This window comes from Rhinoderma darwinii, chromosome 8, assembly GCF_050947455.1.
Source record: "Rhinoderma darwinii isolate aRhiDar2 chromosome 8, aRhiDar2.hap1, whole genome shotgun sequence".
NCBI lineage: Eukaryota > Metazoa > Chordata > Amphibia > Anura > Rhinodermatidae > Rhinoderma > Rhinoderma darwinii.
In genome coordinates, this window is record NC_134694.1 from 40,775,702 (window position 1) to 40,803,386 (window position 27,685).

The 27,685-nt window shown below is 43.0% G+C and overlaps 1 protein-coding gene across 1 annotated transcript; it reads left to right on the top strand.

Moving 5' to 3' along the window:
• Nucleotides 1-1,749: 1,749 nt before the first annotated feature.
• Nucleotides 1,750-27,404, top strand: PIN4 (peptidylprolyl cis/trans isomerase, NIMA-interacting 4). Its single transcript, XM_075834254.1, has 4 exons — nucleotides 1,750-1,856; nucleotides 12,053-12,120; nucleotides 15,250-15,369; nucleotides 27,226-27,404. The coding sequence occupies exons 1-4, from the start codon at nucleotides 1,829-1,831 to the stop codon at nucleotides 27,382-27,384; spliced, it is 375 nt and encodes a 124-aa protein (XP_075690369.1). The 5' UTR covers nucleotides 1,750-1,828; the 3' UTR covers nucleotides 27,385-27,404.
• Nucleotides 27,405-27,685: the final 281 nt, after the last annotated feature.

Genomic DNA, 27,685 nt, shown 5'->3' on the forward strand with positions numbered 1-27,685 from the left:
GGTGACAGAGCCTCTTTAACCATTTTATTGAGAATACAAAAGCTAGGGTCATCAAAGTAGTCCAACAACCGAACCAGTAAAAAAAAATAAAAAAAAAAATGCATTAACACCACATGTGGTAGGCTTAGACACAGGGCCCATGTGTAATACGGTCTGTTGGACCCTGTATCTAAGCCTACCACAAGGTAGGCTTAGATACAGGGCCCAGCAGACAGTAAGGCCCTGTTCACACAGAGTTTTTTAGAGGCAGAAAAATCTGCCTCAAACTTCAGTCAGTCACGACACCGCGAGTTACAGTGTAAGCAAGTGACCGGAATGAAGGGGAAGCAGCGCTCGTACGAACGCAGCATCCCCTTCAAAACAGCTGATTGGCAGGGGTCCCGGAAGTCGGACCTCGAACCATCAGCTATTATTGATGGCCTATCCTGAGCATAGGCCATCAATTTTTAGGGACTGGACAACCCAGGCCCCAGCAGACTACTTACCCTCCTCTTCAGCAGATATCCAGCATCATGACTTCGTGCACAGTATTGTGACATCACGACATGGAGAGTCGTCAGAACCTCCGCTGCGCTCCGAAACGAGGAGTGTAAGTATACGGTCAGTTACTATATTAACAGGGGCCCGTGTAGTTTGTTACATAGGCCCCAGTTACTACAGTAACTTTTTATAGACGTGGTGTGGGGGCCACAGCCCCCCTGGCTTCGGGGCCTGGTCGCAAATACAGCTGCTGCAACACCTATAGTTACTCCACTGTTATGCGCCTCCAACATACAGTCCCATGTAAATACATCAACCGCCTCCAACATACATTCCCATGTAAATACATTACACCCCTTCAACATAGTCCCATGCAAATACATTACACCCCTTCAACATACAATCCCTTGTAAATACATTACACCCCTCCAACATACAGTCCCTTGTAAAATACCTCACTCACTGCAACATACAGTCCCATGTAAACAGCTCCCTCCCTCCCACATACAGTCCCATGTAAAGAGCTCACTCCCTCCAACAGACTGTCCCATGTAAATACTCCCCTGCTCTCCCACATACAGTCCCATGTAAATAGCTCACTCCCTCCAACAGACGGTCTCATGTAAATACTCCCCTGCTCTCCCACATACCGTGCAATGTAAAGAGCTTCCTCCCTCCAACAGACTGCCCCATGTAAATACTCCCCTGCTCTCCCACATACAGTCCCATGTAAAGAGCTCCCTCCCTCCAACAGACTGTCCCACGTAAATACTCCCCTGCTCTCCCATACAGTCCCATATAAAGAGCTCACTCCCTCCAACACTGTCCCATGTAAATACTCCCCTGCTCTCCAACATACAGTCCCATGTAAAGAGCTCACTCCCTCCAACACTGTCCCATGTAAATACTCCCCTGCTCTCCCACATACAGTCCCATGTAGAGCTCCCTCCCTCCAACAGACTGTCCCATGTAAATACTCTCCCACATACAGTCCCATGTAAAGAGCTCACTCCCCCCAACAGACTGTCCCATGTAAATACTCCCCTGCTCTTCCACATACAGTCGCATGTAAAGAGCTCCCTCCCTCCAACAGACTGTCCCATGTAAATACTCTCCTGCTCTCCCACATACAGTCCCATGTAAACACCTCACTCCCTCCTAACATACATTGATCTAAAGACATCCCTCACTCCTGATCTACATCCGCTGTACTCGTGTAACACGGAGACTCCTGCTTGTTGTTAGGCGCACAGTGGGAGGTCCTGCGCATTCTCCCGTAGGCTCCGCCCCTTCCTGTGACTTCATACCTATCAGGAACAACTCCATTCTATACACGAGAAGTGGATTCATGCCGCCCAAAGGGAAAGGTGGAAAAGGTAAAATGTTTACGAGGTGTCCCAGCGCCTGCACGTCCTCTACGTGGCAATGGGGGCTGATTTATTGGGGTCACCGCGTGCACTGGCATTGCTCATAATGTAAGTGGTTTCAGACTATTCTCGTCAGTGTCGCCATGATATCCGACATCTATTATTACTACTCGCGTTTATTTGATCGATATAGGCGGCTATCTGAAGAAGTGCAGTTTTGTGATGGGGAGGGACGTTCTGACCTGTATGTGGACAGATGTGCAGCTCAAATCCTCGTGACCAGCACGTGCTCCCGTATTATCAGACTTTGAGGGACTTCTGTCATATACCCGGGTGTGAGGGAGGCATCCTATTGGTCCACAGCCAACTCCGTGCCCGCGCCGTTCATTTTGCCCAGCCCATTGTCTTCGCGTTCATGTTCCTCGATGCCCGCGTGTCGCCCGCCCCATTCTACAGGGATGATAGGGATTACAGATATAGGGTATGTGCACACACACTAATTACGTCCGTAATTGACGGACGTATTTCGGCCACAAGTACCGGACCGACCACAGTGCAGGGACCCGGGCTCCTAGCATCATAGTTATGTACGACGCTAGGAGTCCCTGCCTCTCCGTGGAACTACTGTCCCGTACTGAAAACATGATTACAGTACGGGACAGTTGTCCTGCAGCGAGGCAGGGACTCCTAGCATCGTACATAACTATGATGCTAGGAGCCCGGCTCCCTGCACTGTGTTCGGTCCGGTACTTGCGGCCGAAATACGTCCGTCAATTACGGACGTAATTAGTGTGTGTTCACATACCCATACAGGGATGATGGGGATTACAGATATACAGGGACGATGGGGATTACAGATATACAGGGACGATGGGGATTACAGGGACGATGGGCATTACAGATATACAGGGACGATGGGCATTACAGATATACAGGGACGATGGGCATTACAGATATACAGGGACGATGGGCATTACAGCTATACAGGGACGATGGGCATTACAGATATACAGGGATGATGGCGGGCTGGTATATACAGGGATATTACGCAGGGATGATGGGAGTAATACAGCGGGATGATGGTTGCTATCCTCCGGATCATGCACGTGTCACATAAATGAGGTTACATATAGTGGCTGTATACACACTCGTGGTCATTACATACAGTCTCTGGTGATTACTACTCTCATCATCGACCACTTCTCACCTCTCAGTCCCGCATCGCCTGCCGCACGCACACCTCCTGCTTCCCCTGCAGTAGTTTCAGCTCGCACAGCCCGGCCACACTTCCCTGCAACACCTGATGGAGCTGCCACTGTGGTCAACTATGTCCTCAATGCACCGTTTAGTTATTCCGTCTCATCGCCGCGCCAATACCATTGCAACCTACAGTGAGCGGCTAGAATACTGCTGCCAGGGGGCTGTGATGACCATGTACTCTCTGCTGTTCCTGTGTATATACTGTCACTGCACCCCATATTTACTGGGCTGTGCCTCATATACACTGACACCATACCCCCCAACAGTCCTGGGTTCAGCGGGACAGCCCTGGCTTCAAGGCGGTGTCCCGGTTGGCCGGTGTCAACTGTATGTGCATCCTCAGGATGCAGATACAGTTGAACCCAATGGTGAAGCAAGGAACCGTCAGCTCCCTGCTTTAGCATTAGTACAGAGCGGAGGAGCACAGGGAGCTCCCCCACTCGTCGAGGATACCCCGGGCACAGCGCTACATATACAGTGCCCACCAAAAATTCAGGTGCACTCATATTTTGAGATAGGATTTTTTTTTTTGCTGAGATATTTAACGTTAAAGTTATCATCTTCATTAACGGTTACCGCCGGTGTTATAATTACCCAAAATGTACCGCGCGGAGGTGGCACGGTTGGATTTACATCTCATCGGGGTGCTAGATTAATGCGAGTCCCCTTGCCTCTCACTTTTGTGTGTGTGTGTGTACACAGCCCGAGATAAGGACCCCGGGGTTCGTCATTCCACGTGTATTTAACGACTCCAAACCCCCTCTGCGCTGTGCGTGCGTGTTCGGCCAACCAAAGCAAGACCGAGGACGTGTATTATGTGTATTAGTACAAACATAACAATTACTGTATTAAATCAAATGTTCGAACTGATGTCCTTCAACAACTTGACAGTGTCCTAAGCGAACGTAAAACGTGTCAATAACGTTATTTATAATACCTGGTGTGACTGAATTCGAAATGTTCACTATTCTTTCCCGCAGCTCGACTAAGTTTGCGATTCTAGCCTCAGACTTTACTTTTTAAATACCCCTATTAAAAAATATTCTAATGGGTCAGATCTGGTCATCTCGGTGGCCATTCTATCGGGCCTCTTCTACCAATTCATTGATCAGGAAAATGATCGTTCAGAAGATTTCGAGCTCGCAGAGAAAAATGAGCCGGTGCTTCATCCTGCTGATGCCAAACATTGCGGAAAGCTTCTCCAGCAATATTCTGAATAGCCGGTTTCACTTGGTATCTTAGCAAATGACAGTCATTTTCTGCAGTTATGTTTCCTTCAGTGACAAACGGTCCTACAATTCATTAGAAAAACAGGTCCAGTTGAAAATCTGATTATCATAAAATTGTGTCGTCATTGTATTGCTAAATTCCACTCTTCTGTCATAATCTTCTTCGGATAACTCCGTTCATGAGCTGTGATAGCTTCTGTTTCCGACAGCAGGCTATCACAGCTCAGGGTGCAGGGACCGATCGCGGTGGTCCCCACAGATTAACCCCTCAGAAGCCGTGTTCAATAGCGATCACGGCTTCTTAGGGGTTAAACCGCCATCGACAGCCCGCTACATGATAGCGGGCGGCGATGGCTACCATGGCAACCAGAGTCCTAACAATGGACTCTGGCTACACCATCGGCGGAAGCCTAGTGGGTCCTGACAGTCAGGACCTACTATGCTTGCTGTCAGTGAGTAGCTGACAATTCTAATACACTGCACTACGCATGTAGTGCAGTGTATTAGAATAGCGATCAGGGCCTCCTGCCCTCAAGTCCCCTAGTGGGACAAAGTAATAAAGTAAAAAAAAGTTGTGTAAATATATGAAAATAAAAGTTTTAAAAGTAAAAATCCCCCCTTTTCCCTGATCAGTCTTTATTATTAAAACAAATAAACTATATATAATTGGTATCGCCGCGTCCGTAACGGCCTGAACTACAAAATTATTTTGTTATTTATCCCGCGCGGTGAACGCCATAAAAGAAACTAATAATAAACCGAACCGCAATCACAATTGTTTGGTCACTTCATCTCCCAAAAAATGGAATAAAAAGAGATCAAAAAGTCGCATGTACCTAAAAATGGTCCTGATCGAAACTGCAGTTCGTTACGCAAAAAATACGTCCTCACACGGCTTTATTGATGGAAAAATAAAAAAGTTATGGCTCTTAGAATAAGGTAACACAAAAAGTAAATGATTTATTACAAAAAGTATTTTATTGTGCAAACTCCATAAGACAAAAAAAAAACTATAAACATCTGGTATCGCCGTAATCGTATCGCCCCGCAGAATAAAGTGAATGTCATTTATAGCGCACGGTGAACGCTGTAAAAAAAAAAATAGAATAAAAAACAATAGTAGAATTGCTGTTTTTTAGTCATCACGCCACCTAAAAATAGAATAAAAACTGATCAAAAAGCCGCATGCACCCCATGAAAACTGCAATGGATTCCTCAAGGGGTCTAGTTTGCAAAATGGGGTCACTTTTGGGGGGTTTCCACTGTTCTGGCACCACAAGACCTCTTCAAACCGGACATGGTGCCTAATAAAAAAGAGGCCTCAAAATCCACTGTGTGCTCCTTTGCTTCGGAGGCCGGTGCTTCAGTCCATTACCGCACTAGGGCCACATGTGGGATATTTCTCAAAACTGCAGAATCTGGGCAATAAATATTGTGTTGCGTTTCTCTGGTAAATCCTTTTGTGTTATAGAAAAAAATGGAATAAAAAGGATTTTCTGACAAAAAAAATAAATATGTAAATGTCACCTCTACTTTGCTCTAAATTCCTGTGAAACACCTAAAGGGTTCATAAACTTTCTAAATGCTGTTGTGAATACTTTGAGGGGTCTAGTTTCTAAAATGGGGTGTTTGATAGGGGTTTCTAATATATAGGCCCCTAAAAGCAACTTCTGAACTGGAGCCTAAAAAAAATGCATTTTTCTGAATTTAAATGCATCTGCATGTAAAACAGACGGTTATACCACCAAAAATAGTTACTAGTTCCCATTTCCCATATGTCTACTTTGGATTAGCATTGTTTTTTGAACATTCTTTTATTTTTCTTGGACGTTACAAGGCTTAGGACATAAACAGTCATTTCTATTTTTTTTTTACATTTCACAAGCCTTTTTATTAAGGTACCTGTTCAGCTCTGATGTGGCTTTGAGGGGCCTATGCAATATAAACCCCATTTTAAAAACTAGACCCCTCAAAGTATTCAAAACAGCATTTAGAGAGTTTTTTTTAACCCTTTATGCATTTCACAGGAATTAAAGCAAAGTGGAAGTGAAATTTGCAAATGTCATTTTTCTTGCTGAATTTCAAATTTATTACATTTTTTTCGGTAACGCAGAAGGTTTTACCAGAGAAACACTACTAAATATGTATTGTCCAGATTCTGCAGTTTTTCTAAATGTCCCACATGTGGCTCTAGTGCGCTTGTGGACTAATACACAGGACCCAGAAGCAAAGAGGCACCTAGTGCATTTTGGGGCCTCTTTTTTTTATTAGAATATATTTTAGGCAGCATGCCAGGTTTAGAGAGGTGTTGAGGTGCCAAAACAGTAGGAATCCCCCAAAAGTGACCGTTTGGGCCCATGGGAGGGCTCAGAAGGGAAGGAGCGCTGTGTGTTCTTTGGAGTGCAGATTTTGCTGGATTGGTTTTCGGGTTCTATGTCACATTTGCAGAGCCCCAGAGGTATCAAAGCAATCGAAACCCACCAGAAGTGACCCCATTTTGGAGTAACCCCCTCAAGGAATTTATTTATTGGTGTTGTGACCATTTTGACCCCATAGTTTTTTCACATAACTTATTTGAATTGGGCTGGGAATTCAAACAAAATTTTTTCCAATAATATGTAGTTATGGCTGAAAATTTCTTATTTTCACAAGAAATAAAATACCCCATTTTGTTGCCCAATTTGTTCTGAGTGCGGCACTGCCCAATTTGTGGTGATAAACTGACGTTTGGCCCTATGGGAGGGCTCAGAAGCAAAGGACCACCATTTGGCCTACTGGGGATTTTCTGGTGCGAAGTCATGTATGCAGAAGCCCCTGAGGTACCAGTACAGTTGAAACCCGCAAGAAGTGACCCCGTTTTAAAAACTACACTCCTTAAGGCATTCATCTAGAGGTGTAGTGAGCATTTTGACCGGAGACATACACCCCATAAACTGTAATGTGGGTTCTCTCGGGTACGGCAATAGCCTCAATGTGGATGTTATCAGCTGCCTGGACACACAGCAGGGCTCAGAAGGGAAAGATGAGGGAGATAAGCTGTGTGGAGTGCTTCAGGGTAAGTGAAACTGGGGTAGATTAAAAATCAATGGATGTATGATATATTTTGAAGCACTCTTTCATATGGAGCCTCAGTTTTTCGGTACACGTGTCACATTGATATATTGTGTCCTTCCTTATCCCCCTCTTATAGCAGACTTTGCACCTCTTTTGACTTTTTCCTTTCTTGCCAATTTGGGGAACTTCTCCTGGAAAGTGTTGCCCTGGTACGATGCGTGTGGCCCCGCTTCCAGAAGTACTGGGTGTCCCCCCCCTTCTTGGTCCCTAAAGATTAGGTTCTTGATAACCACCTATTGAAATTCCAGGAAAATTCCCGTCTGGCCTGCACAACGACGTAGCACGTACACATTGTACAATGCCATCTGTATGATGTGCACGGCCAGCTTCTTATACCACACCGCATGGCGCTGTAGGGCTTCAGGGCTTGATCCGACAAGTCCACCCCTCCCATGTACCAATTGTAGTCCAGGATGTAGTCTGGTTTGGTGGTCTCTGTACTGGTACGTCGTACAGGTACATGGGTACTGGTGTGGCATTTCTCTTGTCTTGTACTTGACAAACAATATGTTGTTGCTAGAATGTGCCCTGCTCTCACCCCTTCTGAGTGTTTGCCCAAGCAGAGTCTTAGGGAGGCCTCTCAGATTTCTTCTAGCAATGCCGCATGCTGCAAGACTTCTGGAAGCGAGGCCCTTGAAGAGTGGGACACTGGTATAAAAATTATCCAGGTAGAGGTGGTAACCCTGGTCCAGCAGTGGGTGCACCAAATCCCACACAATTTTTGCATTAACACCCAGTAAGGGGGGGCATTCTGGGGGCTGAGCACTGGTGTCCTTCCCTTCATATATCCTAAATTTGTAGGTATACCCTGATGCATTCGCACAGCTTATACATCTTCACGCCATACCTTGCCCTCTTACTCGGCAGGTACTGGCGGAATTGAAGCCTCCCTTTAAAATGTACCAAGGACTCATCAATAGAAATACACTTCTCGGGGTGTAGGATTGGGAAAACCGGGCACTGAAACGGTTTAATAGGGGTCTCCTTTTATACAAACGGTCAAAACTGGGGTCATCTTGGAGTAGGCAATGCTCATTAGGAGAAGCGAAGTATTGCCTCATTTTTATTTATTTTTTAGGTTCCAGTTCAGTTCTGAAGTTGCTTTGAGGGGCCCATATATTAGAAACCCCTATGAAACACCCCATTTTAGAAACTAGACCCCTCAAAGTATTCACAACAGCATTTAGAAAGTTTATGAACCCTTTAGGTGTTTCACAGAAATTTAGAGCAAAGTAGAGGTGAAGTTTACATTTTTTTTATGTCAGAAAATCCTCTTTATACCATTTTTTTTTTTATAACACAAAAGGATTTATCAGAGAAACGCAACTTAATACTTATTGCCCAGATTCTGCAGTTTAGAGAAATATCCCACATGTGACCCTCGGGCGGTAATGGACTGAAGCACCGGCCTCCGAAGCAAAGGAGCACCTAGTGGATTTTGAGGCCTCTTTTTTATTAGGCACCATGTCCGGTTTGAAGAGGTCTTGTGGTTCCAAAAGAGTGGAAACCTCCAAAAGTGACCCCATTTTGGAAACTAGACCCCTTGAGGAATCCATTGCAGTTTTCTTGGGGTGCATGCGACTTTTTGATTTTTTTATTCTATTTTTAGGTGGCGTGATGACTAAAAAACAGCAATTCTACTATTGATTTTTATTCTATTTTTTTTACAGCGTTCACCGTGCGCTATAAATGACATATTCACTTTATTCTGCGGGGCGATACGATTACGGCGATACCAGATGTTTATAGTTTTTTTTATGTCTTATGGCGTTTGCACAATAAAATATATTTTGTAAAAAATCAAGAGCCAGAACTTTTTTATTTTTCAATCAATAAAGTCGTGCGAGGACTGTAGTTTCGATCAGTACCATTTTTAGGTACATGCGACTTTTTCATCTCTTTTTATTCCATTTTTTGGGAGGTGAAGTGACCAAACAATTGTGATTGTGGTTCGGTTTATTATTATTTTCCTTTACGGCGTTCACCGTGCGGGATAAATAACGAAATAATTTTGTAGTTCAGGCCGTTACGGACGCGGCGATACCAATTATGTATAGTTTATTTATCTATTTTTATTAATAATAAAGGACTGATAAGGGAAAAAGGGGGATTTTTACTTTTAAAGGGAATGTGTCGGTAGAAAATGTTTTAAAAAGTTTTTTTTTTTTTGTTTAACAGTTCGTATATACATGATTAGGCCTCATGCACACGACCGTATTTTTTCCCACCTGTAAATACTGGCGTAAATACGGGTCCAGTGTCACACGTATTCCACCCGTTTTGCACCAGTATTTACGAACCCGTGCCCGTAAATATGGGTCCGGTGTCACCAGTATTCCACCCGTATTTACGGGCTCGTTTTTGGCGGCAAAATAGCACTGCACTAATCGGCAGCCCCTTCTCTCTATCAGTGCAGGATAGAGAGAAGGGACAGCCCTTTCTGTAATAAAAGTTAAAGAAATTCATACTTACCCGGCCGTTGTCTTGGTGACGCGTCCCTCTCTTCACATCCAGCCCGACATCCCTGGATGACGCGGCAGTCCATGTGACCGCTGCAGCCTGTGATTGGCTGCAGCGGTCACATGGCCTGAAACGTCATCCAGGACGTCGGGCCGGATGTCGAGAGGGACGCGTCACCAAGGCAACGGGCGGGAGACCGGACTGGAGGAAGCAGGAAGTTTTCGGTAAGTATGAACGTCTTTTATTTTTATTTTTTACAGGTTTATTCTGATCGGTAGTCACTGTCCAGGGTGCTGAAAGAGTTACTGCCGATCAGTTAACTCTTTCAGCTCCCTGGACAGTGACTATTTACTGACGTCGCTTAGCAACGCTGCCGTAATGACATGTGCACACATGTAGCCACCCGTCATTACGAGAGCTCCATAGACTTCTATGGACTGTCCGTGCCGTTATTACGGCCTGAAATAGGACATGTTCTATCTTTTTCAACGGCACGGGCACCTTCCCGTGAGAAAACGGGAAGGCATCCGTCGCCAATAGAAGTCTATGAGCCCGTTATTACGGGTCGTAATTTCGACCCGTAATAACGGGAGTTTTTACGGTCGTGTGCATGAGGCCTTAGACATTGTCTTTTTTTCATTTTTTTACAACTCAGGAAATATTATAAATTAGATTCTAATTTATAACATTTCCATGTGCTGGTCACTAGAGGGAGCAATTCCCAAAATTGCAGCATTGCAATGTGGTAAAGCAACTTCATTGCTTTATGCTGCAAATTTGGTATAGACACACATGCTCTAGTGAGCTCACACAATCCCCCCTCCCTTTTCCTGGCTAGTGCCAGGAGAAAGGAGGGGGTTGAATGTTCAAACCTCCTACACTGTGTGCCGCCATTTTTTGAGCGAATGCACAGTGTAGTAGGCCTACATACAGTGGTAATCAAACAGTAAAACACAAACATAACTTACCTGCTCCTGTTGCCGCCGCTGCCTTCGCTCCGTCCGCTCGCTCCGCTCCTAATATTTGCTTCTAATCACATGTCCGGAAGCCGCGACCGGAAGTAGTCATCTTACTGTCTGGCCGCGGATTCCGGTCCACATGAAAATGGCGTCGGATGTCGCTCGGCCGAAGTCCTTCCTTTTGGACTGTGGGAGCGGCGCATGCGCCGTTCCTACGCAGACGGCGTACAGCATAGTGAATGGAACGGCTCCCGTTCGCATTCTCTATGGGGCTGTATGTGCCGTATTTCATCTCTGTATGTGTCGTTAATCGACACATACAGAGATGAAAAAAAATGGCAGCCCCCATAGGGAAGTAAAAGTTAGAAAAAGTAAAACACACAAATAAATAAAATTTCTTTTAATAACACACTAAAATCAAATTTTATATCAAATAATTTTTTTTTCGCGACACCCGTCCTTTAAAACTTTTATTTTCTTATTTTTACACATCTTTTTTTTTACTGTATTACTTTGTCCCACTAGGGGACTTGAGGGCAGGAGGCCCTGATCGCTATTCTAATACACTGCACTACATGCGTAGTGCAGTGTATTAGAACTGTCAGCTACTCACTGACAGCAAGCATAGTGGGACCTGACTTTGTCAGGACCCACTAGGCTTCCGTCGATGGCATAGCAGGACGCCATTGTTTGGTGTCCGGTTGCCATAGTCACCATCGCCGGCCGTTAACGTGTAGCAGGCCGGTGATTGTAGCTTAACTCCTAAAAAGCCGCGATCCCTATTGAACGCAGCTTTTAAGGGGTTAATTAGCGGGGACACAGCGATCGGTCCCCGTTGAAGGAGCTGCGGCAGCTGCTGTACGAGACAGCAGCTGTTACAGCTCCTGTATGTGTCGGGGGGACGGCCAAAATGGCCGTTACTCCCGAGACGTACTATTAGGTCATGGAGCGCGAACGATGCAGTTACCATGGCCTGATAGTACGTCCAGGAGCGAGAAGGGGTTAAACCAAGTTAGAACACCAAAGTTTTCCTAGTGTGTTTTATGTCTGTGTTTGTAAGGTCCGTAACGCAGTTGCCAACCTTAAGGTTATTGTGATTTGTATTTATAATTTTTCTATATCTAATCTATATTCATATCACATGAATTGTTACATATAGAACGTTTCTCTTTATTTTGATCAGGTGGCGCTGCTGGAGGCGAAGCTGCTGAGAAGAAATCCCAAACGCCAAAAGGTGGAAATGCTGTTAAGGTACCTGCTCTGCACTTCTGGTTAACACTAGATAAACAAGACATTAATGTGGAATAATCCCGGGAAGATTGATGCGACTGTGGTACCATATTCACTCTAGTATGTTACCATATCTGAGGGCAACACCCGATAAAGGAGAGATGCTGAGGTCAGGGATATATAGTTTTCTATGATTTGATTCATTATGTTCATGTTAAAAACTGTGAATGCTGGCATGCATTAATAAAGCATGTGAGTCCTGCTTTCCCCACCCACATAGGCATGCATTAATAAAGCATGTGAGTCCTGCTTTCCCCGCCCACATAGGCATGCATTAATAAAGCATGTGAGTCCTGCTTTCCCCGCCCACATAGGCATGCATTAATAAAGCATGTGAGTCCTGCTTTCCCCGCCCACATAGGCATGCATTAATAAAGCATGTGAGTCCTGCTTTCCCCACCCACATAGGCATGCATTAATAAAGCATGTGAGTCCTGCTTTCCCCACCCACATAGGCATGCATTAATAAAGCATGTGAGCCCTGCTTTCCCCGCCCACATAGGCATGCATTAATAAAGCATGTGAGTCCTGCTTTCCCCGCCCACATAGTGATTGACAGATTTTCCTGTATACAAATGCATATAACAAAAGCAGCAGGATTCACAGGCTTTTACTTTGGGTCCTAGAGCATTTACACAGGTTTTAACAAAAACACAATAAATTAAATCATAGATGACTAAATGTATCCCCAAATCTCCCCTATATCCAGTGATGCATCTGAGACCTGTCAGAGCCTCTGTAAAGCATTGGTAATTTATAGCAAGGATTTGGTAGAATAAGTTAGGTAGGTGCTACGAGGGAAAAGACCTCTCCATATACTCATGTTTTCCTCAGTTATGTAAAGACCTTAATATATTGCCTTGGAATGTAGGTTTTAGTTTTGAATTTTCCTTTTTTGAACAGAAAATTTCCATAGCTGCATCATACATGGGTTGTTAGTTTAGGGTTCTCATAGTTAAACCAAAGGTTAAATTACCTGTAGATACAACAATTTCCTAAAATACTTTTGTTATTAACCTCTCTCCCTTTATAGCCCGGAGTGATCCATTAACTCCTTCCCGCCCGGTAAGCAGTTTGTTCCCGAAAAACGTCGTACTGTTATAGCACTGTGATGTCGCAGGCATTATTTACGCGTGCTGATTATATTATACAGCCGACACGTGCTCTCCAATCTTTGCCGTTTAACCCCCTTAGATTCAACTATCAAAAGCCTTCGCAGCACCTAAATGGTTTTACAGACGGAGAAGGGGCTTGCCCTGTACGCCCAGCGGAACGCCTTTGATGTGATCGCAGGTTGCTGATGTGTTGCCATGGCAGCATGGAGGCTTTCTGATCTGACAAATACGAGAGCCTATTATGCTGCACAGTGAATGCTGTAAAAAAACAAACTATAAAACAATGGCAGAATTTAAATTCTTTGGTTATCTCACCTCCCAATAAAAAAGTAATAAAGTCGTATGTACCAATGAAAACTACAACTAGTCCCGCAAAAAAAAATATACATGCTCAGCTTGGCTGTGTGTGCATGTGTTTTTAAGGGTAGGAACACACAGTGTGTTCAGGGAGCATATGCTGCAGAGCGTGTCCGCCCCGAACAGGGCGGGGAACGCCATTTGAAAGACCACACCACATTTTGGTGCGGTTTTTCAGGTGGAATTTCTGCTGTGGAAAGCAGTGCTGAAAAAAAAAGTTTATACTTATCGACTCCCTCTTCTGTGTGTAGTCTGACCTCCTAAGATGACGTTGCAGGCCATGTGACCGCTTCAGCCTGTGATTAGCTGCAGCCATCACATGGGATGAAATGTCATCCCAGGAGGCCGGGTGGGAGAAGAAGCAGGGAATTCTGGGTAAGTATAATTTTTTTTTTTCTCTCACTTGCGATGGAATCGCTACCATTATGTCGCAATACATACCACTTTATTGCGGGTTAAAGCACCCCATTGAATTCAATGGGGAAAGCCTGCGATGCAAGAGCAGCGCTTCCACAACATAAATTGACATCCTGCGGCTGAAAAAGCCGCACCACAGGTCAATTTATGATCGTTATTTCGGCGGCTGTTTTCTGCTGTGTGGAGATGAGATTTGTTGAAATCTCACCCACACCGCTGCTACTGTATTACGCTGCGGATTTTCCGCAAGGAAATTCGTTGTGTAAAATACGGAGTGTTTACACTTATTAAGTTCCGTATCCTAATAGGGAGAAAGCCTTTGCCAGACTCATCTGCCAGCAACTTATCTGCTAACGAAGAAAAAGGATTGGGCTTGTTGAAATTCAACATGCCCGACCCTTCTGTCTCCCAACATCTGCTGTCGGGAAAGAATAAGGACGCCGCCATACACATTCGATGGTTAGCCGTTTCTGCCAAAATCCAAGGGGTTAATCCGAAATACATCTAATATGCGTGTGGCCAGCTTAAAGTGTAGCTAAACGTTTGACAAACTTCTGACATGTCAGAAGTTTGGATTGGCGGGGGTCCGAGCACTGAGACCCACACCAATCGCTAGAACGAAGCAGCTGAAGCACTCGTGTAAACGGACAAGTGCTTCATGTCTGTTCGGCTTTTTCCGGAAAGCCGATAAATCAGAGTACGGGCTCCTAGACTTTGTATTGAGTCCGTACACCGATACATTTAGTTCCGGAAAAAGTTGAACAGACACGAAGCGGCTGAGCGCTCACACAAAGGATCGGGAACAAAGGATCGGGAATGTGAAAATCCAACGTGCCCAATGTTGTTTCTCCACTCACAGCAGATGTGGAACAGTTGGCTGATCTGTATGACTAGTTACAAAGATTAGTAGTCACATTATATTTAAAGGGACTGTCTAGGATTAAAAGCAAGTCTGCTTTTTCCAGAACCAGCGTGACTCTTGTCCATAGGTTGCGATTGGTATTGCAGCTCAGTCACATACAATGAATGGGGTGGACCTGCAAATAGCAGACACAACCCATGGACAATAGTAGTGGTGGTTGGTTCTGCAAAACAGCAAATAATCATTTTCTAAATCAAGATCACCACTACTAAGTATTACACTTTACATATGTATGATAATACTGGGCTAGGCAGAATCAACAGCTTTGTTATTTTTCAGGTGAGACACATTCTCTGTGAGAAACATGGGAAAATTATGGAAGCCATGGAAAAACTGAAATCTGGAGTGCGATTTAGTGAAGTGGCTACTCAGTACAGTGAGGACAAGGCCAGACAAGGGGTAAGAAGTTAATTGTTTTCTAACCCTACAGCCAGGTTCACACAGTGCAGTTTTTGCAAGGGCGTGATCAGGAGAGAAGAAAAGTATAAAGGAGAGACTTGTATAAATCCATTCTGTACCCTTTTGGGGTACATATATACTTAGTATATATTAATGTGCTTGCTTAGTGTATAATAATATACTTCATTTATAATTTTTACAGTCATGGGGATAACATGTTTTGTAGGGTTTCGTTAAATAAATATTTTATTTAAAAAAAAATTGTGCTGTCACTTTTTTTTCCATAACTTTATTACATTTGTATTTTTTTTTCTTAAGTTCAATGTAGGATCTTCTATATACTTTAAGCTGGCATACTGTATTTGTTCATAGTAAGGCTCTGTTCCCATCAGCCCGGGGGCTCTATTATGGGCCTTCGTCGCAGTTCCTGTGAAAAATGGCAGAAGAAATTGCGGTATTTCTTCCAGGAAAACGATGGAAACACCCTCATGGAAACCTGGAAGAACCCATTAACCCATTCCTGCACCTTGACGTAACTGCACTTCAAGGTGAGCAGTAACTTTGCGCACCTTGACGTGAAGTTATGTCTGTACATTGGCAGTTAAGTGGCGCGCGACGCTACACCGCAGCGGCGGTTAACTGTGCAGGGTGTCCGCCCTGCTCTCCTGTCCGTTGATTTCGTAAACCTGTTGCTGCGGTCGATTGCAATCGCCGTATTTGAGGAGTTTAGAGCAGATCGGCAGCCCCCACATAAAATCAGGTGGACTAGCGATGGTTGCCATGGCAATGGCCTCCGGGCTGCCATGTACGGAAGCCTATGAGGACCATCCGCAGGCTTCCTGTCAGAGGGACTGTCACGTCACAATGACAGTTCGACTACACTACGCTACCTAGGTAGTGTAATGTATTATAGCAGCGATCAGTGCTGCAAGTCTTCAAGTCCCCCAGTGGTCCCAAGTCTCCCAGTTAATAAAAATGTTTTAAAAAAAGTGTAAAAATAAGTTACGTAAACAAAAAATGCTTTTTTTCCTATAAGCCTTCTATTATTGGAAAACAATGAATACGTTTAAAAAAAAAAGTACACATATTTGGTATCGCCGCGTTCGTAACGACACAAACTACAAAACTATAATGTTATGTTTCCCGAACGGTGAACACCGCAAAAAAAAAAAGTTACAAATAATGCCAGAATCATAATTTTTTTTGGTCACCTACCCCTACCACAAAATATACAATAAAAAGTGATCAAAAATTCGCAGGTACCTCAAAATCGTACCAATAAAAAGTACAAACTGTCCCACAAAAAACAAGCCCTTACACAGCTTTTTTGATTGAAAAATAAAATATGGTGACACAAAAAAAAAATTGTGATTTCTATCGTGCAAAGGCTGCAAAACATAAAAAAAAACTATACATATGGTATCGCCGTAATCGTATAGACCCGCAAATTGTCATTTATAGCCCACGGTGAACGCCGTAAAAAAAAAAAAAAAAAAACCATTGTCAGAATTTATGGTTTTTGGTCACCTTGCTTGCCAAAAAATGAAATAAAAAGTGATAAAAAAAACCGCATGTACCCCAAAATGGTACCAATTGAAAACTACAGATTATCCCAACAAATAAGCCCTCACAACTCCGGTGGGGAAAAAATAAAAAAGTTCTGTCTCAGAATATGGCGATGCAAAATGTGCAGCGCGTTCCAAAAGCAGATAAGATTGGGCGCCATTTATCAGTGCGACACCGGCCACACATCTATGAATTATTATTTATTTGGTGCATTATTATACTCTCTTATTATGCCCTGATGTACTCCACACAGCTTACATATGCCCCACGTTATAAACTGAAATACCAGCAAAACTCCAAACAGAACTACTACCAAGCAAAATCTGCGCTCTAAAAGCCAAATGGCGCTCCCTCCCTCCTGAGCCCTACAGCGTGCCCAAACAGCAGTTTACGTCCACAGATATGACAATCGCCATACCTGGGAGAACCCGATTTAATATTTTATGAGGTATTTGTCTTCATAATAGCATGTCGTGGTGCGGGCGGTAATGTATGGAGTGGTGAGGCCGTACAATAAGCTGCGGGACTAACTGACCAGAACAGCGATCGTGCTGTTACAGGAGCCTGCAAAAATGACAACATACTGCAATACATTAGTATTGCAGTGTATTGTACCATCGATCTAATGTTCGCTGGTTCAAGTCTAGGGGGTCTAATAAAATGTGTAAAAAAAAAAAGGTATTAGTGAAAAACAATTAATAAATATTTAAAGTCCGAAAGAAAACCTTTTACCCATTTTTTTCGCTAACGAAGCCTTATATGCATGCTACTGATTCGGGCATACTGTTGGTATTCTTTAATAAGTGAGACAGATGGTATCACCTGGTCCAGCAGCAATTCTTCAATGACTGGTGATTACTGTTACATGGGGCTTACTACCTTGTAAAGTTAGAGTTAGGCCCTCTACACACGAATGTGCTTTTGCGGCCGCAATTCCCCCGAAAATCCACGGTAGAATTGCGGCCCTATTTATTCCTATGGTTTCCACGGTCTGTGTGTGGTCCAGTAGCCCGGACCGCAGAAAGAACGGGCATGTCTTATTACGGCCGTGTTCTGCGGGCCAGGCTCATAGCAAAGAATGGCCGCAGCCATGTGCACGGCCTGCGATTTGCGGGCAGCTCGCGGGTGACACTCCGCCCCCGGCCGACCCGAAAATCACGGCCGTGCACATGGCTACGGTTGTGTGCATGAGGCCTTAAATGCCAGGATCTTAGTGTTCTCCAATCCCCTCAGTTGCAACGAGTTGGGCTGTGTATCTTTACATCATAACCGCTATATTTATCAGAGGTCATAAAGGCGTTAAATAGCCTTGTACTGTTGCAAGGGCAATGGCTCATATTAAAGTAAACATAGCAGTAATGTATTTTCAGCCCAGTTTGGACATTTAAGCTCATACATGTCACTTTGTGTTAAAGACTTTGGAATGCTTTTATTTATCCAAGCGATTCTGAGATTTCCTCGTGACACATTGTACTTTATGTTAGTGGTAAAATTTGGTCTATTAAAATCAGTGTTTGTGAAAAACACCAAAATGTAGAAAAATTTTGAATTTTTCTCAATTTAATTGTATCTGCTTGTAAGACAGATTGTTATACCACACAAAATAGTTACTAGTTCAAATTTCCCATATGTCTACTTCATGTTGGCGTTGTTTTTTGAACGTCCATTTATTCTTCTAGGACGTTATAGGGCTTATAGGTTTTTAACAGCATTTTCTCACATTTTCAAGAAAAGTTCAGAAACCTATTTTTTTTAGAGACCAGGTCAGGTCTTACGTGGCTTTGAGGGGCCCATATATTAGAAACCCCCATCAATCACCCCATTTTAAAAACGGCATCTCTCAAAGTATTCAAAACAGCATTTGGACGTTTCTTAACCCTTTAGGCATTTCACAGGAATTAAAGCAAAATGGAGGTAAAATGTACAAGTTTTAAATTTTTTTTTGCTGAAATGTAGAAGGTTTTACCAGAGGAAGACAAATAGGCCTGGGCGATTATGAACTAAATCAAAATCACGATTAATTGAATATGTATCTCGATTACGATTAATGAACAATTATTCAGGCCACACCCCTTTTTGCATGGCATTCCTATTTGCATGCTATGCAACTGAATTGGGAAGAGAGAAAAAGAACACACGGCGCCACCTTGTGCAAATCAGTGGGTAAAGAATGAGACGAGAGGGCATGTATCATGCTCACCTAGGTAGGGTTTTCAAAGGGCAAGTAAAACCACGGTGCTGCTGCCAGATCCGAGTCGGTATCCCAAGGGGACCGCTTTGTTGAAGGGAAATGAAGGAGAAAATTTGGATCTTTGCGAGGGCGCTGCTGTGTGGTGGAAATGATAAAAACCAGGTCCAGGGTATAATGTTCAAGAAGTTTTATTCCAATAAGTGGCCTCTTATTGGAATAAAACTTCTTGAACATTATACCCTGGACCTGGTTTTTATCATTTCCACCACACAGCAGCGCCCTCGCAAAGATCCAAATTTTCTCCTTCATTTCCCTTCATGCAACTGAATTAATATTTATCCCCTGAGCCTGCTGTATACTACTGTATATAATATACCCCGATACGTGCCCCTACACAGTATGTTGCCTCCATAGGTCTCCCCACACCGTATAATGCCCCATAGCTGCCTGTAACACCGTATAATATCCCTATAACTGACTTCCACACAGTATAATGCCCCTGTACCTGCCTTCCACTCAGTATAATGCCCCTGTAACGGCCTTCCACGCAGTATAATGCCCCTATAACTGCCTTCCACGCAGTATAATGCCCCTATAACAGCCTTCCACGCAGTATAATGCCGCTATAACTGTACTCAAACATTTTAAAGTCCCCCATAACTGCCCCCACACAGCCCCAATCGTGCCTGATATAAATAATATACATACTACCCTAAACGCATTCCAACGACGAGTGGTGGAGATCCCTCTGCTCCTCCGGTCTGTCTGGCTCTGCACAGACAGGCGCGATGATGTCACTGCCTCGCGATACATAGTGAATGGCCGAGCAGGAACCTTATGTATCTGCGTCCTGAGGATGCAGATAGAATTGAAACCGGTAAAAAAAAAAAATGTAAAAACAGAAATGCGCAAGATGACATCGGTTAATTGCGCTGAATTTCGGTTTCTGTTTTTTTTTTCGATTGCCCAGCCCTCATCACAAATCAATATTTATTGCCCAGATTCTGCTGTTTTTTATAAATATGCTACTGGACTCAAACATGTGCCTAAGGATCACTTATGTTCAGGTACAAGCAGATACATTTACATTTTGAAAAATGCTAATTTTTGCAGTTTTTTGCAAAATGTTGGTGTTTTTCACAATAAAATACTGAATCTATCGATCGGAAGATCGCACAGTAAAGTCCCCCAGTGGGACTAATAAAATAAGTCACCAATGTGAAATAAAGATTATTAATAAAAAGTACAGTAAAAAAAAAAAATAAAACCATTTTTTCCAATAAAAAGTGGTTTTATTTAGTAAAAGTGTAATAAATAAAAGTACACATATATGGTATCGCCGCGACCGTAATGACTCTATTAATAAAGTCAATATGTAATTTAAACCGCAAGGTGAACACCGTAAAAAAAAACGCAAAAAACAATGGCGAAATTGCAATTTTTTTCCATTGCCCCCCAAAAAAGTCATAATAAAAATGAATCAATAAGTCCCATGCACCCCAAAACAGTACCATTCAAAACTACGTCTCGTCCCGCAAAGAACAAGTCGAAAAAATCACTACATTGATGGAAAAATAAAAAAGATACGGCTCTTGTAAAGCAACGATGCAAAAACAAATAATTTTAGTTCAAAAGAGTTTTCATTGTGCAAAAGTCGTAAAACATAGAAAACCTCTACATGTGTGGTATCGCCGTAATCGTACCGACCCATACAATAAAGGTAACATGTTATTTACGTCGCATAGTGAACGGCGTCAATTTAAAAACGCATAGAACAATGGTGGAATTTCAGGTTTTTTTTTATAACCCCCCCCCCCCCCAAAAAAAGTTAATTAAAAAATTATATGTACCCAAAAATGGTGCTATTAAAAAGTACAACTAATCCCGCAAAAAACAAGTCCTCGTACAGCTATGTAGACGAAAAAATAAAAAAGTTATAGCTCTTTGAATGTGACTATAGAAAAACGAATAAAATAGCTTGGTCATTAGGGCCTAAAATGGGCTGGTCACTAAGGGGTTAATACAGCCATTACCCTGCTCCTGACAACAAAAGCGCGCAGTCAGAATAAGGTGATATAGCCGCTCTGCAATAACGAGTGGCGGCACAGGCACTGAAGACAGAACATGGGGGTGTTTTGCAGTGCGCCCGCCATGTTCAGGCTTCAGTGCCGCCCCTCATTAGTGCAGCGCCGGCTGCATCACATCATGCTGAACGCGCGCGCACTTGTTATCAGGACTCAGGAGCGGGGCAATGGCTGTATTACACAGGCACAGCCCCGCTCTCATACATTCATGTGTTACAATGCTAAGCTTTGCATGAAATACTGGTATCAAACCGTTCCAGGGTGCACAATGCATTGAAACTGTATCGAAGTTTCGATGCATCTTGCATCCCTATTCTGTGTATTCTCATAGCAATTTATGTTCCACCTCCATTTTCTAATACAGTGCGTAAGTCAGCTCTGGGTTTCATGGTTCATGAGCTGGGGGCTCCTTTGGTCATGATGGCTCGTTTATTAGATAAATTTCCGGTGGCTGTTGCTAATGTTTCTTTGGTATTACCAGATTCGGGCATTTCATATGGGAATTGGACATGCATGACCTTTTGGAGGCTCCGAGCGCCAGACCTAAGGCAATATTCACGTTATTCCGCCTCTCCTAATTCTTTGTCTCGTATAGACATGTGTTTGGGCAATACTTGAATGTTGCCATACGTTGAATGTGTACGATACCTTTTCTTTGTCAGATCATACTTCTGTATTACTGACTCTGGGATTGCAACATGTTGCCCATAATAGACGTCTAGGATGGAAGCTTAATCTATTCTGGTTACGATTGGTGGGTGGTGGTGTATCGAATAGATTGAAGGAATATTTTCAACAAAATGTGGGTTCCACTGCTGTGCTTATAGTATGGGATGCAATGAAGGCCTTTCTACGAGGTTTATTTATACAAGAGGTGTCTAGAGTCAAAAGTAAAAACGGAACTAGGAGTACTGAGACGATCTAGACTGCAGGAAATGGAGGGGAGGTATATTTTAGACCCTACACAGGAAAACTTGAAACACTGCAAGGAAGCACAGGACGCACTTACAGCACATGATAAGCAAAGAGCAGAGAATAAGCGCATATTAATATGGCAGCAAAATCTTGAAGAAGGGGAATGTTCAGGCCATCTGTTGGCTACTATTTCTAGAACACGAGAGGCTCACTTTGTTGCGGGTATTCGAAATGGGCGAGGTGAGCTTGTTACTGAGTATTTTAACTCAATTTTGTGGTTCTTATAGATTTTTGTATACCTCCACGGTTGTGGTCTCTGATGCGGATCTTAATATTTATTTGGATGGTATCTCCTTGCCGTCTTTATCGACGGAGCAATGTGATTCCCTAGAGGTGCCATTTACGTTGGAGTTAGCAGTACGGCAGATGGCCAATGAAAAGGCCCCTGGGACTGATGGGCTCCCCATTGAAATTTATAAGACATATTGTGAATTACTGCTGCCCCAAATGTTATCGATGCTACAGGTGACAGAGGAGAGGGGGAGATTGCCTTCATCAATGATGGAAGCACTTATAATTATTCTCTTGAAACCAGATAAGGATCCGGACTGTTGTGACTCCTACCGTCCCATACCATTACTTCCAACTGATATTAAAATTTTGGCTAAAGTCCTGGCACTAAGATTTGGAAAGGTTGTTACATCTCTTGTACATAATGACCAGGTGGGCTTCATGCCTTCTAAATTCACTGCTATAAATATTAGGCGTTTGTTCCTGAATCTCCAGGCGGTTACAGATAATCCTGGGAATCGGGTTGTGTTGTGCTTGGATGCCGCTAAGGCATTTGACAGTGTAAAATGGGCTTATCTGTGCGCCGTACTGGAAAAAATGGGATTTGGGCCCGATTTATCTCATGGCTACGGGTAATGTACAATGCACCTAGGGTACGGGTCAATAATATGGTATCCGATGCTTTTACTCTGGAAAGCGGGACGAGGCAGAGATGTCCCTTGTTTCCCTTACGTTTTTGCTTTTGCGATAGAAACCTTGGCAATCGAGCTTAGAATGACTCAGGAAATTATAGGGCTTAAATATGGACGGTTGGAGGAGAAGGTGACTTTATATGCTGATAATCTCCTCCTGTTTCTGGGAGATGCGAAGGAGTCCTTGACTCAGGCTGTCTGCACTATTACTTTATTTGGTACATATTCTGGTCTCACTCTCAACTGGAATAAATCGGCCCTGCTTCCAATAGATCCATTAGTGGATTCTTTGCCGCCTAATTTAGCTATGGTACCTGTTACGGCACAGTTTATGTACTTGGGGATTCAGATCACTCGTAGAGTTATGGATTTTGTTCCCCTGAACATTTTGGCACTTCTGGGAAAATTTAAAATGAAGACTGAGACCTGGGGTAAACTACCACTGAGATTGGTGGGTAGAGTCAGTTTGCTAAAGATGATATTGATGCCGCAACTGCTTTATGTATTGCACAGCTCTCCAGTCTGGCTTCCAAATTATTTGTTCTGCAGAATGAATCAAATATTCAGGGGATTTATGTGGGGAAGGAGGACTCCTAGGATTAAGTTGGAGACATTGCAGTTGCCTACTGATAAGGGAGGCTTGGCTGTTCCTAATCCTCAAACATACTTTTTGGCGGCACAATTGCAGCATTTTAAAGGTTGGGGGGTTTCGTATCATGGGGGCTCTAGTGGTGCAATTTTGACGCATATGTTAGGACACGGTTCCTTCTTTTCTTTGCTAGAAGCGCACCGCTTTAGACTTGCGCCCATCCCTATGCCAACTGTTCCTCGATACATAAGGTTTGGTGGAAGACTCGGAGCTTACAGGGTGTCACGGGGGTTACTAGGTTCATACCTATATGGCGCAATGTAAGGCTATGGGAGTTGTTTCAATTAAGGGGGTTTGACGAGTGGGACTGTATGGGGGTCAAATATATTTCCCAACTGTACAAAGAAGGTGTAATGCAGTCCTTCCAACAGTTACAAGAAGCGTTACATTGCCGAATACTTTCTTTTATCAATATCTGCAGTTGAGGCATGCATTGACCGCACAATATGCAGAGGTCCTGCCAGAGGTACAGACATCCGTGGTTATAAATGTGCTGGAAAATCCAGGAAGTATGAAGGGCATAATTTAATTCTTGTACGGCCAACTATTGGGTTATGTGTTGAAATCCACCTTAAACCAGGTGAAAGAAATATGGTCTCGAGATGTGGGGAATATATCTGAGGATGCTTGGAAAAGCATTCTAGCAGATGTCCCACTGATCTCACTTAACGTGGCACATCGTAGGTCTCCGTTATTCTTGCTTCAGAGTTTATCGTACTCCGGTGCTCTTTAAAGAAAAAAAAAAAAAGGGGTCTTCAAACTGATGCGCGGTGCCCGTGATGTTCAGATTAACAGGCGGAACTTCTCCATATGATGTGGGGGAGTCCTAATTTGCAGGGGTATCGGGAAGAGGTTTTTGCATTGGTAAATAGGGTATTTGGTTTACAGGTACCGCAGGATCCATTAATGGGTGTTCTGGGCTATCTGGACAATCTTGCAGTCACTATTCTTCAAAAATTGGCAATCCAAAAAGTATTGTATCAGGCACGTAAGCTGATAGCAATGAGATGGTTGGATTCATTTGCACCCGCATATAGGGAATTGATCATATGAACGGTACTAAACAGTCGAAGAGGGCAGTCTACCTCAAACGTGGTGCGATTTAAAAAGTTTGAGGGTCAATTAACACTGTGGTTGATGTCGCTGGGGTTGCCATCGGCTACTCTTTTGAACAATGTATCTATTGGGCTATTGGATGAGAATCATTAATGTTTGTTATAGATCTAGATGGGGAAATGTACGTAGTTGTGAGGGGAGGCTTGTTGTAGTCTGGTAGATTAAAGAGAACCATTCACCTCCCCATACATGTGCAGCATGTAATGGGGAGGGCTGCACAAACCCTGGGGCACTTTAAAAAAAAAAAAATTCTACCTCCCTCCATTATTTAGATATCGGTGCCGTTATATTTGGCACCCAATATTTAAATAACCCCCTGAACTATCAACGGGGCTTGTGACTATGGTTGTGACACTGTCCAATCAGATATGGACAGTGTCACAGCAAGAGTGAGGAGAGAGTGTGCAAGCTTTCAAGTTTAGTCTTCTGCCGAACTGGCAAGGGGGTGTGTCACTGCTACGGACAGTGTAAGAGCTGTGGAAAGGCGAGCGCTCTCTCATCTCTTCAGCTCTTGCAAAAGATCAGTCTTGTATTGTCTGCCGAACTGGCAAGGGGGCGTGTCTCTGCTACGGACAGTGTAAACGCTCCCCAGCTCTTACACTGTCTGTAACAGTGACACGCCCCCTTGCCAGTTCGGCAGACAATACAAGACTGATCTCTCACAAGAGCTGAGCGCGCGCTCTCCTCTCCACTACTCTTACACTGTCCGTAGCAGTGACACGCCCCCTTGCCCGTTCTGGTGAAAAGACTGACCTTCAAAGCTGAAGAGTGAGAGAGTGTGCATGGGCGGGCGCGCGCACACTCTCTCTCCTCGCTCTTGCTGTGGCACTGTCCATACCTGATTGGACAGTGTCACAGCCATAGTAACACGCCACCCTTGCCAGTACACGGTCCGTTGACCGTTCAGGGGGTTATTTAAATATCGGGCGCCAAATATAACATGTCTAAACGGAGGGAGGTAGAAAAAAAATGTAAAGTGCCCCAGGGTTTGTGCAGCCATGCCCATTACATGCTGCACATGTATGGGGAGGTGAAAGGTGCTCTTTAATACAGTTCATAGTGCACTTTACTAAAGGGTGGGAGATGTTAAGGGAAGGGGTGGGATGTAGGGGATGTTTTCTATGTCCAATGTCTGTATATTATGAAAACTTGTCAATAAAATCTATTTGATAAAAAAAAAAAAAATAGAATATGAGAAAATAGGAGCAGACAAGCTGTATAATAAAGTGGGAGGAAACCTGGGGGATTTGGAATTGATCAGAGTCCTTCCTAGGTAAATTCATCTCCTATTATTGCCTTAAAAGAGTATATTTTTATGATGTTTGAAGATCTTTGGGGTAGAAGGGGGTGGGGAATGGGGAGTTATGTTGTCTGAAGAATTGTTTACGCAATCTGTTAAAGCATGGTGCCTGGAAGTTTTGGATATTATGATACAGTAATGTCTGATATTTATTTTTTTAATTGAAATTTATTAAAGAATTAAGGAGGATTAAAAATGTATGGACCAATTCATTACATCTCATCTCTTCAGCATTTTGTAATTTCTTCCTCTCCGCTCTGATTTTGTGCAGTTCTTTGCTCCTCTTCTACTAGAAAAAAATAAATAATCAAACATAGAGACTATCCAATAGAGACCCCAATAAGTATAGCCAGATCCTACACAGTGCCATCCTAGTTAAAAAGACTAGGAAAATAAAAATACAGCCTAGGACATATTCAGCACACACCAGGGTAGAAAAAAAATCGTATAGAAATGTGTTCAGTGAGTGTAAATACACGCTGTGTACTAACCTGGAGGCTATATATCTTGCCAAATGCATATGGATACCAACATAAGCTAAACAAGTGCACTTTATATATAACCTACTATTATTACTCTACATGGTGGACATTTCCTTTACCATTTTTCTATGGACTATGATTCTGACTAATATATGCCATTGTTTTTGGTCTACTATAGGTATAATTAGTTTGTGATACTCCCACATGTACTTTCTGTACATGTAAGTATATGATAAAAAAACATTTTATTGTATTACCTGGCCAGGTGGTAATTAGGCAATAGCCTGGGAAATGGTATTTATATCTCACTGAATCAATTTATGTCCAAATATTTTTTTTTCTTCCCCCGGTATGTGCTGCATATGTCCTAGGATGGTTTGTTTCTTAAAAAAAATGTCCGATCTTCTTCCACTAGACCTTGCCTTCTGTGCCATCACTTACCCATGTCCCAAAGCTTTAAGCCACCTCCAGATACCACCTCAAATTTTTCCGCAGATTAAGCTATAAAAATTGTATATTTCATGTGTTTTATGAATCCTGAATCATCATATTTTAAAACTTTTTCTACAGGGAGATTTGGGCTGGATGACCAGAGGCTCGATGGTTGGACCTTTCCAAGAAGCTGCTTTTGCGCTTACTGTAAGCACTATGGACAAACCTGTTTACACCGATCCTCCTGTGAAGACCAAATTTGGATATCACATTATTTTGGTGGAAGGAAGGAAATAAAAACGGTTATAAAAATATAAGCTGTAATTTATTATTTTTATTTATATTTCATATGGAGTCAAAAAACAATGTTCTATATTAGAAAGCCCCCATAAATCACCCCATTTTAAAAACTGCACCCCTCAAAGTATTCAAAACAGCATTTAGAAACTTTCTTAAAGGGAATGTGTTGCCAGAAAAACATGTTGTTTTTTTTTTAATTAAACATTTAGTGTATGGGTGATTAAACATTGTTCCATTTTTTTTTATTTTTTTCACGAGTCAGGAAATATTATAAATTAGATTCTAATTTATAATATTT

Bases quoted from the DNA above. Each gene is read 5' to 3' on its own strand.
- PIN4 (XM_075834254.1), top strand. From the start codon at position 1,829: ATGCCGCCCAAAGGGAAAGGTGGAAAAG. The intron at 1,857-12,052 runs GTAAAATGTTTA...TATTTTGATCAG, and splicing joins CAAAGGGAAAGGTGGAAAAG to GTGGCGCTGCTGGAGGCGAA. The intron at 15,370-27,225 runs GTAAGAAGTTAA...CTTTTTCTACAG, and splicing joins AGGACAAGGCCAGACAAGGG to GGAGATTTGGGCTGGATGAC.